Genomic DNA, 14874 nt, shown 5'->3' on the forward strand with positions numbered 1-14874 from the left:
GAACACCACACGTGTAAAGAATAGGTTTGCCACCTTTTCCACACACCACCCAGACATAATTCTTAGTCAGCCTAAAACTGCAGTTTTGTGACCCCCCCCCCCCCCCCCCCCCCAATAAATCTCAATACATGTTATACATGTTTACACAAACACGCACACATATATGTCGTTTAATTACTATTATATAGCGTAAATAACCCATATTTTACTGTAAAGAATGTATTTAATCACACCCAGATCAATGTAAAGCATTATTCAAATGCTGGGGCGCAGTAGACTGTACAGATCAGTACTAAACACATTTCTAATAAGATAGTGGAAATCCTTTAAACAAATAATGATCGTATACTGGAAATTTTGGCTGGTATTACATTTGCAGATTTGCTACCTTGGTAGATTTTGACGGTTTTTGCGTTGGCATTTATCACTTAGCACGTTCACAAAGATGTGAGTTTTGTTTTTATACTTTTAATTTAAAAAATGTTTACTTAATGAAATGTCTGCTAAAACAGTATCTAATTTACAGTAATTAGTTAGCTGTATCATCTACAATGTCGCTGTAGCAACTTGGAGAACATCAAAGAAGGCCTTCTAAAAATGAGTTACAATATGTATTGTTGTTAGATGGCTGTCAAAGGGCAGTATAGTAAAACAGCAGTGGAATATGCAATAGGTGAACAAAAGAAGGCAACTGAGTTTTCCAGTGAAATTGAATTGGAGGGGCACAAACTGATTCCGGGGGATTGCATTTATCACAGAACAGCCCCGACCTGCGTTGAAAAACTATTACTTTGAGCAGCAAGGCGAGTCTAGTAGATTCGCAGATGTAGCAGTGTTGTGTTGTGTTTATTTTTTGTTTTGTTTGGTTTTGTTTTTTTAATCCTAAGGGTTTCGTCAGTTTCCCCTCAATTGTAATAGATAATTGTTCAGTTGAAAATTACAAAAAAACCTGCACCTTTAACGTGCTACTGTGCTCGCGCTGTCCCTGCCTAGTGCTGTGGTAGCACTGAGGGGAAGCAGTGGTGTGGTCTTGTTATTAGTTTATTTTATTTAAGAAATGTTTGTATTATTCAATGTTTTATTTTACTGCACATTTTAATATAGATTGAAGTATTGTTTTGAATTTAGAGTGTGTTACTGTTTGTATAAAGCTATATTTTGATATTTAATGTTAGAAATCAATGGTACTACCGCACAACTTTGTTTTATTATATTGCAAGGGGCTAAGTGATGTCACTCCCCTAAAATAAGATTGTTAATATCTCAGAAACCATAATAGCACAAATGTTCGTTTCAACGGCACAAACACAGCAGAAACGACTGGTATATAATGCAACGTTTGTGCTGTTTGTAGAGGGGGGCAACTTCACGGAGCTAAATTGCAGTTCAACTGAGTGGATGGAGGCAGGGCCGCGCAACGATTTTTGCCGCCCTAGGCAAATGAAGTGATTTATTTCTGTTTTAAAATGGAACATTTCCATGCAAAAAAATATTTTTGAACTTACAACTTTCAGTTTACAAGTGTGTTGTGTTAACTGTCAGTGCTACACAATTAGTTGAGACAAACTGAATTTTGAAAGATTAAGTCAGCCAGCTGAAAACTCTCCAGACTTTATTATATTTGGAGCCGTCATCCTTATTGTGAGATTTTGAGCTGGAGCTCTGAAAATTGTTGGTTTCCTGTGAGTGTAACACTCATTGTGGTCCCTATTGGCACAAGGAAGTACAGTTTCCGCTATCTATACTGGTTGATGAGAGTAACGCTGTTTGTGGTCCCCGCTGGACAAAAAAGGAACATAATTTCTGAAAATTAGCTATGCTGAAGGATAACCTGTATACTTGGTAAAAGTAAAATATGAATAAATAAGTACATTCATATAAATATTGAAAAATAAATACACAGACATTTATGTGCTTATTTGTCACTATTGTATAACAATGACATTTAATACTGTATGAAATGAAAATATTCAACAGTTCTTGTTTAGTTGTATATTAGTGCAGATTTTTGTACATAAAGGTCGTCATGCTTTTATATATTTTTACTTGGTATATTATTTTGACCCGGGCGTTGCTTTGTCGCAGGACTTCTTGTCTGCTCAGCAGGGTCAGCCATAGGGGTGGGTGACCTGTGCCCCAGCACAGGGTGCTGCGATCAAGGGGCACCAAAATCTAAATTTCAGTTAACAAATATGTTTTCAATTTTTGTTTGTCCCTAGTTAGATTTATCCACACGTAGGTGTACGCTTTGAGAGTAACACTCATGCAGTGTCACACACACACATTAACCCTTCCACACACGGACATGCACCATGTCAAGTGCTACTTGGTAGCAGAGATACTGAAAGAAGGAGATGGTAATCTCGGCTATTTTAACAGTGGTAGTGCCGTCCTCGCTCGCACGGGGAGTTGTGAAAATAAGTAGTTCCAGAGAGCAGGTTTTTTTTCTCTCTACAGAATGTAAACGCTTGCTGCTTGCCTCAGTCTAAGCAGTCTCATGATGAAATGACTTCATATTTTTACACGATTCAACTTCATTCATAGAGACACACTCCTGCTTAACACTTGCACGTCACCATTCATACGATTAATTAATTTGTCTAGCCAGTCAACTATTTTATATCACCCAAGTCCATCCTGAAATGCATTATCATGAGCACACTGCCTTGACTGTTGACCGGAAAAAGGGATCCACAAAAAGGGAAACAAAACTCAACCAGGTAACTACAGACCAGTAAGCCTGACTTTTATTATATGCAAACTTATGGAAACTATAATAAGATCCAAAATGGAAAATTACCTATATGGTAACAGGGTCCTCGGAGACAGTCAACATGGTTTTAGGAAAGGGAGATCGTGTCTAACTAACTTGCTTGATTTTTTTGAGGATGCAACATCGATAATGGATAAGCATATGACATGGTTTATTTAGATTTCCAGAAAGCTTTTGACAAAGTCCCGCACAAAAGATTAATTCTCAAACTGAACGCAGTTGAGATTCAAGGAAACACATGTACATGGATTAGGGAGTGGTTAACATGTAGAAAACAGAAAGTATTGATTAGAGGAAAAACCTCAGAATGGAATGTGGTAACCAGTGGTGTACCACAGGGATCAGTATTAGGTCCTCTGCTATTCCTAATCTACATTAATGATTTAGATTCTGGTATAGTAAGCAAACTTGTTAAATTTGCAGACGACACAAAAGTAGGAGGAGTGGCAAACACTGTTGCAGCAGCAAAGGTCATTCAAAATGATCTAGACAAGATTCAGAACTGGGTAGACACATGGCAAATGACATTTAATAGAGAAAAGTGTAAGGTACTGCACGCAGGAAATAAAAATGTACATTATAAATATCATATGGGAGATACTGAAATTGGAGAAGGAATCTATGAAAAAGACCTAGGAGTTTTTGTTGACTCAGAAATGTCTTCATCTAGACAATGTGGGGAAGCTATAAAAAAAGGCTAACAAGATGCTCGGATACATTGTGAAAAGTGTTGAATTTAAATCAAGGGAAGTAATGTTAAAACTGTACAATGCACTAGTAAGACCTCATCTTGAATATTGTGTGCAGTTCTGGTCACTTCGCTATAAAAAAGATATTGCTGCTCTAGAAAGAGTGCAAAGAAGAGCGACCCGAAGTATTCCAGGCTTAAAAGGCATGTCATATGCAGACAGGCTAAAATAATTGAATCTGTTCAGTCTTGAACAAAGAAGACTACGTGGCGACCTAATTCAAGCATTCAAAATTCTAAAGGGTATTGATAGTGTCGACCCAAGGGACTTTTTCAGCCTGAAAAAAGAAACTAGGACCAGGGGTCACAAATGGAGATTAGACAAAGGGGCATTCAGAACAGAAAATAGGAGACACTTTTTTACACAGAGAATTGTGAGGGTCTGGAATCAACTCCCCAGTAATGTTGTTGAAGCTGACACCCTGGGATCCTTCAAGAAGCTGCTTGATGAGATTTTGGGATCAATAAGCTACTAACAACTAAACGAGCAAGATGGGCCGAATGGCCTCCTCTCGTTTGTAAACTTGTTCTAGGAATTAACAAGCCTGGATGCCCTGATGTCCAGTTTTTAAGTGAAACCCTAAACATCAACCATCCAATAATATTTTCTTGACATACATTAGTTGCTTAAACAATTTCCACTTTCTTATTTAGAAAAATGTACTGTATATACTGTACTGTACATTCTACTTTGTCCCCAGCATTTGAATAATACTGAAGACAATAAACAGAACCACGTGATGTAAACAATCCAAGTGAGAGGCTGCAGTCACGTGACCCCAGCAGGCTACATACTGTCGGTATTTTGCAACCACAGAGTGTTCTTATACCTTCAGTCACAGGAATTAGAAAGATATCATTCATGATGTGTCAGGTACTTGGAATTTGTGACCTCTGCTGTGCACCACCAGCGAGCGAGGACACTGACGTGATTTGACCAAGGTTATTTTTTTCTTTTAATAAAACGTACTTACCGGTACACGTTATTAAGAAAAAATACATTTTCAAGAGTTTGTTACAAAATACAGTACTAATATTAATTATATACAGTATTTTTGTGTTCGTATTAAACATTCAGCATCTTTCGTTAGAGTCACAATTAAAGTAATGTATGTGACATATTTGGTATAAGAGTACAGGGATTGAAAAAAAAAAAAGCTTTTGTTGTACGAAGCGTCAGTAACTATAGAATCTGTAAATTTCCTGTAAAATCAGCATCAGCGAGTGACGGCTGCATGGTTAAGCTAAGCCATGGAGACTTCTGTTCAGTTTTCAAGTTGCCTGTAATTCCAGGTAGATGGATGCTGTTTGCAATTGCACTTTTAAATGTGTTATAAATGATGATGTTTCCATGATTTCATATTAGTTCAGTAAATAATAAATGTATCATAATGCATTCTGTTAACGGTAAAGGCATATTTTATGTAAGGACTGGGAATCACCAACCTGCTTAATTGTGTTAAACTGCAGTATGTAATTCAATATGTTAATGTAACATTATATTCAACAGGTTATGTTAGACTTTATGATACAATATTGGTTAATTATGTAGGTTACTGGAAAACATTTGTGCACAGATATAATTGTGGAAATTCATCATAAATAAATCGTATTATATGCAGGGGTCGGCACAGTCATGCTACACAAGACGCCTTACAAGATACTCAGTCCAGCAACATGTTATATAACCAGAATGCTCAGCGAGGTTGGCCATTCGCTAGAGTATACGCTAGTCTAGCGACTCAATACAAAAAAAGATATAAATACATTGTACTTTTTTTTTTTTTTTTTTTTGGATCAAGAAAATGTGTGCTAGCCATTTTCTTCAGCTTGTGACGTCATTACATAGAGCTGTTTGTTCGCTAGTATTCATTTTAATGGAAACCTGTTTTTGTACGGTAAGATTTGTATATTGTTTTACAAAATTTTGCAACTTTGCAAGAAATTTGTTCGTCTTTTTGATGGAAACACAGCTATTGTCAGCAACGTTCCCTCTAAGCTTTTTAGATACTGAGAAACTTGCCATTTTGACTGAGAAAGGGTAAATTATCAGTGAGAAACCTTCGGCCACGCATGAACCCTTTCAGTATATTTTTGTTGTATTATACAATTTTGAAACAATATTCCAACACAAGTATCTCAACAATTTTACTATTTACTTTAAATTTAAACAAGGCATTTATTGTGGCTCTGCCTCTGATTTTTAGTCCTCCTCTGATCCTCTGCAGCCCTGTTGGTTGTGTTCCCCGATATTGTAATTTAAACGCATAAGTAATCTTCTCAATTGTTTCTTTCCTAATTCTGCAGTGTTTTTTTGCACGATTTAAAGAGTTGTCACCAGACAGAATGTCTTTATGAAGCCAGCAGTGTGTAGTGTAGTGACTACATCCTTTACACAGTAAAGTGATCAATTTCCTTTATATAAGGATTGTATAGTGAGAAATAGTTTTGAGCTCATTTCTTCATTATCAGAAAATATAATTCAATTAAGAAACGGCCATGGTTTAAAATTTTTAATTGTAGCATCATTAAAGGCAGGTAGCGTGGAAAGAAATAAACTAAACCAAAAAAAAATAATGAAATACGCAGTTAATTTAGCTCCCTTCAGGAAAGCTCCACCTTGAGCGCAGCACCTTAGCTCTTAGTTTTTCAGCATACGATGCAGTGCTTTGCCATTGTTGCCGTTTTATTTGCTTTCTTATTCTCTACGTGTTTGACTGGCATTATGATATTTAATGGCATTGCTTTTTTTTCTTTGTTGGTGCAGCTGCCATGTTGAGTTTCAGCCGAGACATGTAGAGAAGTCACATGATAAACTCTGAAAAAAATGGACGAGATATGTCTTCAAGTACTATAAAACAAAGGAGTATTCTCAACTAAAGTGTGATTGCATTTTTACGCTTGAGATGATTTCTGAAATGGTTGTTTTTTATAAAAGGGAAATAAAACAAAAACCATCAAAGTGTGAGTATTGTGATTTATATTGATGTTTAGTGGAGTATTTATACTTCTAAATAACAGGATGATTGTGCTTCACTGATTTTAGTGTTCAGTTATACGACTGTAAAGTTCATAAGCAGCACTCTCTATAGAGGCAGAATTGGCAGACGCCTGCTTCGCCCCCCCCGTACCTGTAGATTCGCTGGTGACCAGATCTGACGTGACACCGCACTGGCACACCCACTGCTCATGATATTCTAAAAAACTCAACATACTTATTTAATGAAAAGATAAATATTGTAACTTTGCCAACTTTCATCCATCATTCTTCAGATTAGGTAGATAAAATCCTCTGGTATTATAAACGTATTACAAGAAATTCAGTGTCCCTTCAATAGTAAAGCCAGCCCTGCTATTAAGGCCAGATTTTGATAGCCCCTTGAATAGCCTTAATAGTACTGTAAATAAATAAATAAATACATGTTTTCTTTTTCAGCAGCTTCTAACCAGAATCCCGTGTGCTGCCATGGACAGTGTGGAGATGGAATCTGTCCAGATTAAAGAGGAGTTCCCTGAACCTGAACTTCTCCCTTTTAGAGTGGAGTTCTTTGGGCTGGCTTCCCTCCCCATTAAACAGGAGCTCTGTGAGATGCAATGTGACAGCAGTCAGCCAGAGGTCTCTGAGATTAAAGCTGAGCACAGTGAATTGGAGATCCCCCAGCCAGAAGAACCCCTTCCTGTTAAACAAGAGGAGGTGCTGGAAATTGTCCTTATTAAACGGGAGCCTCCTGAAGTAGATTTAGATCACATGGAATTAGGGAAGCAAGAATCCAAGGACTTCAAACCAAACATCCGTGAGCTGGAGCCTGTACACCTGCGGGAGTGTAGGGTGGTGCTGGAGAGAATCTGTGTGAGAGAGCAAGACGCTGGAGAGGAAGGCTCTCCCAACAGCACGCAAGGAGGTGGAAAGGAAGACAGGTGCTCACATTCAGAATGCAGTCTAGCAGGTGAGATTCCCAGTAGCTGTGACATTGTCATTCTAGATTGTGTGATATCCACAGTGTGGTTGAGAGGGAGAGAGGAACATGTAGGTAACATTACTAGCTATTTGTTCCTGTACCACTCCAGCCAGTTCAAGCTAGGACTCACTACTGGTGAGCTTAAAATACAGATAGAAGCCCCTTTCACACTGGCACTCCTACCCGATTATACCAAGGGGGAGAAGAACTAACGTACTGTATATAACATTAGAAATGTTCAGTGTCAAAATAGATGGATATTATTGTACATGTGTAACATAATTAGGGGTGCTGGATTCCATTTAATTTATTAAATGTTTAAACTTAAATATATAGTTAGTGCTATTACTTATTTTTAAACAATTATCTATAAAATGACCACATATAGCTCTGGAAAAAATTAAGAGACCACTGCAAAATTATCAGTTTCTCTGGTTTTACTATTTATAGGTATGTGTTTGGGTAAAATGAACATTTTTGTTTTATTCTATAAACTACTGACAACATTTCTCCCAAATTCCAAATAAAAATATTGTCATTTAGAGCATTTATTTGCAGAAAAATGACAACTGGTCAAAATAACAAAAAAGATGCAGTGTTGTCAGACCTCGAATAATGCAAAGAAAATAAGTTCAGATTCATTTTTAAACAACACAATACTAATGTTTTAATTTAGGAAGAGTTCAGAAATCAATATTTGGTGGAATAACCCTGATTTTCAAGCACAGCTTTCATGCATCTTGGCAAGCTCTCCACCAATCTTTCACATTTAGTTGGACTTTATGCCACTCCTGGCGCAAAAATTCAAGCAGCTCGGCATTGTTTGATGGCTTGTGACCATCCATCTTCCTCTTGATCACGTTCCAGAGGTTTTCAATGGGGTTCAGGTCTGGAGGTTGGGCTGACCATGACAGGGTCTTGATCTGGTGGTCCTCCTTCCACACCTTGATTGACCTGGCTGTGTGGCTTGGAGCATTGTCCTGCTGGAAAAACCAATCCTCAGAGTTGGGGAACATTGTCAGAGCAGGTGGAAGCAAGTTTTCTTACAGGACAACCTTGTACTTGGCTTGATTCATGCCAAAGCTGCCTGATTCCAGCCTTGCTGAAGCACCCCCAGATCATCACCGATCCTCCACCACATTTCACAGTGGGTGCGAGACACTGTGGCTTGTAGGCCTCTCCAGGCCTCCGTCTAACCATTAGATGACCAGATGTTGGGCAAAGCTGAAAATTGGACTCATCTGGGGGTGCTTCAGCAAGGCTGGAATCGGGCAGATTTGTCTTTGTGAAGGGCACATGAATCAAGCCGGTACAAGGTTGTCCTGGAAGAAAACTTGCTTCCTTCCTTACTATAAATAGTAAAACCAGAGAAACTTATAATTTTGCAGAGGTCTCTTAATTTTTTCCAGAGCTGTATGTCTATAAATAGGGGTTTTGTCTAGCGGCGTTTTATCTTGGCTTTTCTACTGTTAAATGCAGTTGACCCTGTTCAGCCATTCGTGTATTTCAATTACATTGAGAAACATGCTGATTTTTCTGTGAAACAACTAAATGGGCTTTTATATTGTAAGTCTTACTTTTTCATTCCATAGCAGAAGCATCTCATTTTTATTAATGTAAATAGTCATGCATAATAATTGTAATAGTGTGGCTGGCCTAAAATACTTTATTGTTCATTCTAGCTTTAATAAAGATGAATCTCTTATTAGCATGCTGTGATCTCGTTTGAACATTCTGCTTGAAAATGAAAGCTTTCCTTATTTAAAGGCACATTAAGTTGTTTGACAGAAAAAATACTAAACTGAATACATTACTTAATGAAGCCCTATATATAAATAAATATATAAAAACAGTGAAGCAATATGAAACATGATAGCATCGGGGTACAATAAGGGTCTATTTTGATTAGAGGGCGAGAGCACTGATTGCATTATTACAGAAATGTTATGTAGTCTAATTCAAACAGTGCTAGAATCCAAATCGCTAATCTATCCTACTTACTGTATGCAAGAGACAACAACAAAGATGCACGATGCAAGAGTGTGTGAGACGTAATTCTGACCACAAATTAGATTGGAGTCTGAAGTAAGAACCAACCAAGCCTACAAGCAGTCCCTCTTACTTTCTTTCCTGTTCATATTTTACAGGTTCCAGTCAGACAGCTAAAGTGAGGACTGGTGATGGAGAATATCCTGACTGTGGAAAAGGTTTCACGCAGTTAGGGCATTTAAAAAAATCCCAGAGAATTCACACAGGAGAGAAACCGCATCACTGCTCTGACTGTGGGAAGAGTTTCAGACACACAGAAACCCTGAAAGAACACCTGAGAATTCACACAGGAGAGAAACTACATTGCTGCTCTGACTGCGGGAAGAGTTTCAGTCGTTCAGGAAACCTGAAAACACACCAGCGAACTCACACAGGAGAGAAACCATATCGTTGCTCTGACTGTGGGAAGAGATTCAGACAGCCAGGATCCCTTAAAGAACACCAGCAAATTCACACAGGAGAGAAACTTTATCGCTGCTCTGACTGTGGGAAGCGTTTCAGTCGCTTAGGAAACCTGAAAAAACACCAGCGAACTCACACAGGAGAGAAACCGTATCGCTGCTCTGACTGTGGGAAGAGTTTCAGTTACTCAGAAACCCTAAGAAAACACCTGCGAACTCACACAGGAGAGAAACCGTATCGCTGCTCTGACTGTGGGAAGAGTTTCAGTCAGTCTGGACACCTTGTTGCACACCAGCTAACTCACACAGGAGAGAAACCGTATCGCTGCTCTGACTGTGGGAAGAGTTTCAGTCGCTCAGGAAACCTGAAAGAACACCAGAGAACTCACACAGGAGAGAAACCTTGTCACTGCTCTGACTGTGGGAAGAGTTTCGCTCACTCAGGAACCCTGGTAAAACACCAGCGAATTCACAGAGGAGGCAAACTCTAAAGACTGTTCAATGCGACTTTTCAATCATGAGGAAAAACCATTGGCTAAACTAAATAAGTCAGTAAGAGTGACAGACAGGAAAAGCAGGGATGTTAGAAGTGTTTATTATTGTGAACAAATGAAATATAAACAAAAGATGAACAAATAAGGTAAGTATAAAGATGGTACAGGCAAGCTGGTAAATGGAAAACAGAAGCCAAAAAGTAACACAAATGAGAAATGGGTGTAGTGTCCGGTGGGCCTCAAATAAACCCACAAACACAAAAACACAAAGTCAATGCACAGACAGACAGGGAAAGATAAAAGTTGAATGAAAAGATCACAGCTGGTAACAATAATCACTGAGATTTCAGTTTGTAATGCTGTAGGATATGATGGATTCCTCAGAGAAAGGGAGTCCCCCTCCAGGCCTAAATCAGCCACCTTTAATAGAGATGCTAGCCTCTAAGGAGCTGTGAGACTGGAGGAGTGGATATTTGAATGGAGTCAATGGGGAGAGAGGATGAACAGAGGGTGGTTGCAAGGGGAAATGGGAAATGAAGTTTTAACCTGGCCAGGCTAGGTGGGTGAGACTTACACCCACATTATGTAGCATGGAAATTGCTACATGTGTTTTGTGATTATTTTTGTTTAACTGTTTTATTTTGCTCAGTTGTTTTGTGTTAAAACTTTTTATTTAATTTTTGCATGTAAATAAAATAGTGCCATAGTGCGTGTTTGCACTCGACTTACCTGAGTCTTCAGTTCATGCTTCTGGCCTGACGTCACCACTTAGCCATCCCTGTCACAGTCTCATGGTTGTATTATGACAAGAATGACTGAATGTTCCACCACGTATAGCTTTGCAGTGTGCATTGTCCATGCTTGTATTTGTGCTGCTTTGCAGTGTGCATTGTCCATGCTTGTATTTGTCCTGCTTTGCAGTGTGCATTGTCCATGCTTGTATTTGTGCTGCAGGCATGTGTACGGATCTTAGGTACAGAAAGTCAAATAGTGTAATCTGAGTTCTAATGAGACTTGACTGTACAATTAAACATTGTGCTTGCTGATTAACGACTGATTAATTATGCAACAAAATACTGAGCAATGCTAAAAACAGCATGTTGATTTACAAGTTAGTTTGTGTTCTTTTTTCCTTCTGCATCCGTCAGTATAAATAATTGTGATTCTGAACTCCATTTTCCCCTTTTAAATTGCCATTGTATTGTTTTTTTCTTAGCTGTGCTGTGCTGTATTGAATTGTGAGGTTGATTAGAATATTGTGTAAAGTAAACAGTAATTAGCTTTGATCTTTGTCCTCAGTGGGCGTGTGTGTCGGCTCTTTGGCTTGCTGTGCATAAATTGGCACATTAGCTGTGCAAACTTTTAGTTTGCGTTTGTCACTGAAGACACATGTGCTGTCTGCTCCTACTCGCTGGCTGAAATCTGTGCTGCTGGTTGAATCAACATCTAAACAGGGAAGTGCACCGCTTTTGTATCACAATAAGATGCCGCAGGACATATTTTTACTCCAGTCTTTAATTAACTCCTATTTATTTTACAGAACTAGAACCAAACAGCTGAGTAATACACTGTATTTCAAGTCCTTGTCAACACTCTCAATGTGTCTCGTCTTGTAACATTAACATTTTTGTAAAATGAACAGGTGATTTACCTCTTTCAATAAATAGTTATTTAATTAAAGTTAATTAAAGCTTTGAAAAGATAGCCTGAGGTGTCTTATTGTGATTAAAATGCATTCCATTCCACAAGAAAAACCTGTGAGGCGTTAGAAAACTAAAGCTCTTTGAATGAAATGCTTTTTATTATATGAATAACTACCCAGTGGAGTGACAGAGTAGGTTACAGGGACTAGGAGCTCTTAAAATAAACAAATCCCCTGGGCTGGACGAGATCCTCCCAATAGTACTCAAAGAAATGAAAGAAGTTATTTACAAACCGCTAACCAAGATCATGCAGCAGTCTCTTGACACAGGGGTGGTACCGACAGACTGGAAAATTGCAAACGTAATGCCGATCCACAAAAAGGGAAACAAAACTGAACCAGGTAACTACAGACCAGTAAGCCTGACTTCTATTATATGCAAACTTATGGAAACTATAATAAGATCCAAAATGGAAAATTACCTATATGGTAACAGTCCTGGGAGACAGTCAACATGGTTTTAGGAAAGGGAGATCGTGTCTAACTAACTTGCTTAATTTTTTTGAGGATGCAACATCGATAATGGATAATGGATAAGCATATGACATGGTTTATTTAGATTTCCAGAAAGCTTTTGACAAAGTCCCGCACAAAAGATTAATTCTCAAACTGAACGCAGTAGGGATTCAAGGAAACACATGTACATGGATTAGGGAGTGGTTAACATGTAGAAAACATAAAGTACTGATTAGAGGAAAAACCTCAGAATGGAGTGTGGTAACCAGTGGTGTACCACAGGGATCAGTATTAGGTCCTCTGCTATTCCTAATCTACATTAATGATTTAGATTCTGGTATAGTAAGCAAACTTGTTAAATTTGCAGACGACACAAAAATAGGAGGAGTGGCAAACACTGTTGCAGCAGCAAAGGTCATTCAAAATGATCTAGACAAGATTCAGAACTGGGCAGACACATGGCAAATGACATTTAATAGAGAAAAGTATAAGGTACTGCACGCAGGAAATAAAAATGTACATTATAAATATCATATGGGAGATATTGAAATTGGAGAAGGAATCTATGAAAAAGACCTAGGAGTTTTTGTTGACTCAGAAATGTCTTCATCTAGACAATGTGGGGAAGCTATAAAAAAGGCTAACAAGATGCTCGGATACATTGTGAAAAGTGTTGAATTTAAATCAAGGGAAGTAATGTTAAAACTGTACAATGCACTTGTAAGACCTCATCTTGAATATTGTGTGCAGTTCTGGTCACCTCGCTATAAAAAAGATATTGCTGCTCTAGAAAGAGTGCAAAGAAGAGCGACCAGAATTATTCCGGGCTTAAAAGGCATGTCATATGCAGACAGGCTAAAAGAATTGAATCTGTTCAGTCTTGAACAAAGAAGACTACGTGGCAACCTAATTCAAGCATTCAAAATTCTAAAAGGTATTGACAGTGTCGACCCAAGGGACTTTTTCGACCTGAAAAAAGAAACAAGGACCAGGGGTCACAAATGGAGATTAGACAAAGGGGCATTCAGAACAGAAAATAGGAGGCACTTTTTTACACAGAGAATCGTGAGGGTCTGGAATCAACTCCCCAGTAATGTTGTTGAAGCTGACACCCTGGGATCCTTCAAGAAGGTGCTGGGATCAATAAACTACTAACAACCAAACGAGCAAGATGGGCAAGATGGGCTGAATGGCCTCCTCTTGTTTGTAAACTTTCTTATGTTCTTATATATATATATATATATATATATATATATATATATATATATATATATAATATCATACGTAGACTGTGCATAAAGTTATTAGGCAGGTGTGAAAAAATGCTGTAAAGTAAGAATGCTTTCAAAAATAGACATGTTAATAGTTTATATTTATCAATTAACAAAATGCAAAGTGAGTGAACAGAAGAAAAGTCTACATCAAATCAATATTTGGTGTGACCACTGAGAGAGAGAGAGAGAGAGAGAGAGGAGCTTAGAGAGAGAGAGAGAGAGAGAGAGAGACTTTTAAGATCCTTTATTTAAACATTCCAAATAAAATCCATTAAAATTCAATAAAGGTAAAACACAACAAAAATTAAGATTCCTACTGCCTCAGCAGAATAAAAAATACTAAAATACATCATGTTCTCCTTAAAAACAGATTTTAAACAAAATAAAAGGATCATAAAAAAATCAATAAAAAAACGTTTTCCTTCTGTTAAAAACAGATTAAAGCCAAAATTAATAAAAACACTGTAAAACAAACAAAATAAAAATAAAATTAACATTAAAACAAAAACTGGAGCTCCTCCTCCTCCTCGTTCACAGCACACAAGGTGTCTCTCACACAGCACCTCTCCTCCTGCCAGGAGCTTTTGTGTTGAAAGCTGTGTAACGGCAGTGGTCAGCTCCTGGTATGTTAGTGGCTTATCTAATTGATGTTGTTCTTTTTCGCTAAGGGTGGGTAAATCCTGAAGCAGCAGCTCCACATCCTCTTGTTCACATGGCTCTTTGCTGTATAGTTCAGTATAAAATTTTACTGCTTCCCTGCTAATTTCCTCCCGGCTGTACAGCTCCCTGCCGCAAGGTATCCGGATGCAATGTAGCTGCCGGCTGTCTGCTCTCCTCTTTTCCAAGCCAAAAAAGAAACTGGAGGGGGTGTCCATGTCTTTCAGTTCCATGAAGTGAGAGCGCACCAGCACCCCCTTTGCTCTCTCCTTCAGCAGGCTGCCGAGCATGTGTTTCTGCCCCCTCAGGGTTTGCAGGGTCTGCTCCTGGTGGTCTGTGTCCAGGCTGCTCTAACTGGAGA

At 38.3% G+C, this 14874-nt stretch overlaps 1 protein-coding gene across 1 annotated transcript in view; it reads left to right on the top strand.

The window, feature by feature from the left end:
• Positions 1 to 9725: 9725 nt before the first annotated feature.
• Positions 9726 to 14874, top strand: part of LOC121301963 (zinc finger protein 135-like) — a gene marked incomplete at its 5' end in the record, with an annotated part of 125007 nt that continues 119858 nt past the window's right edge. The window contains one exon of the mRNA XM_041231708.1: positions 9726 to 10410. Within this exon, the coding sequence (XP_041087642.1) occupies positions 9726 to 10410 (685 nt within the window). The remainder of the gene's footprint in view (positions 10411 to 14874) is intronic.

This window comes from Polyodon spathula, chromosome 28, assembly GCF_017654505.1.
Source record: "Polyodon spathula isolate WHYD16114869_AA chromosome 28, ASM1765450v1, whole genome shotgun sequence".
NCBI classification, from domain to species: Eukaryota; Metazoa; Chordata; class Actinopteri; order Acipenseriformes; family Polyodontidae; genus Polyodon; species Polyodon spathula.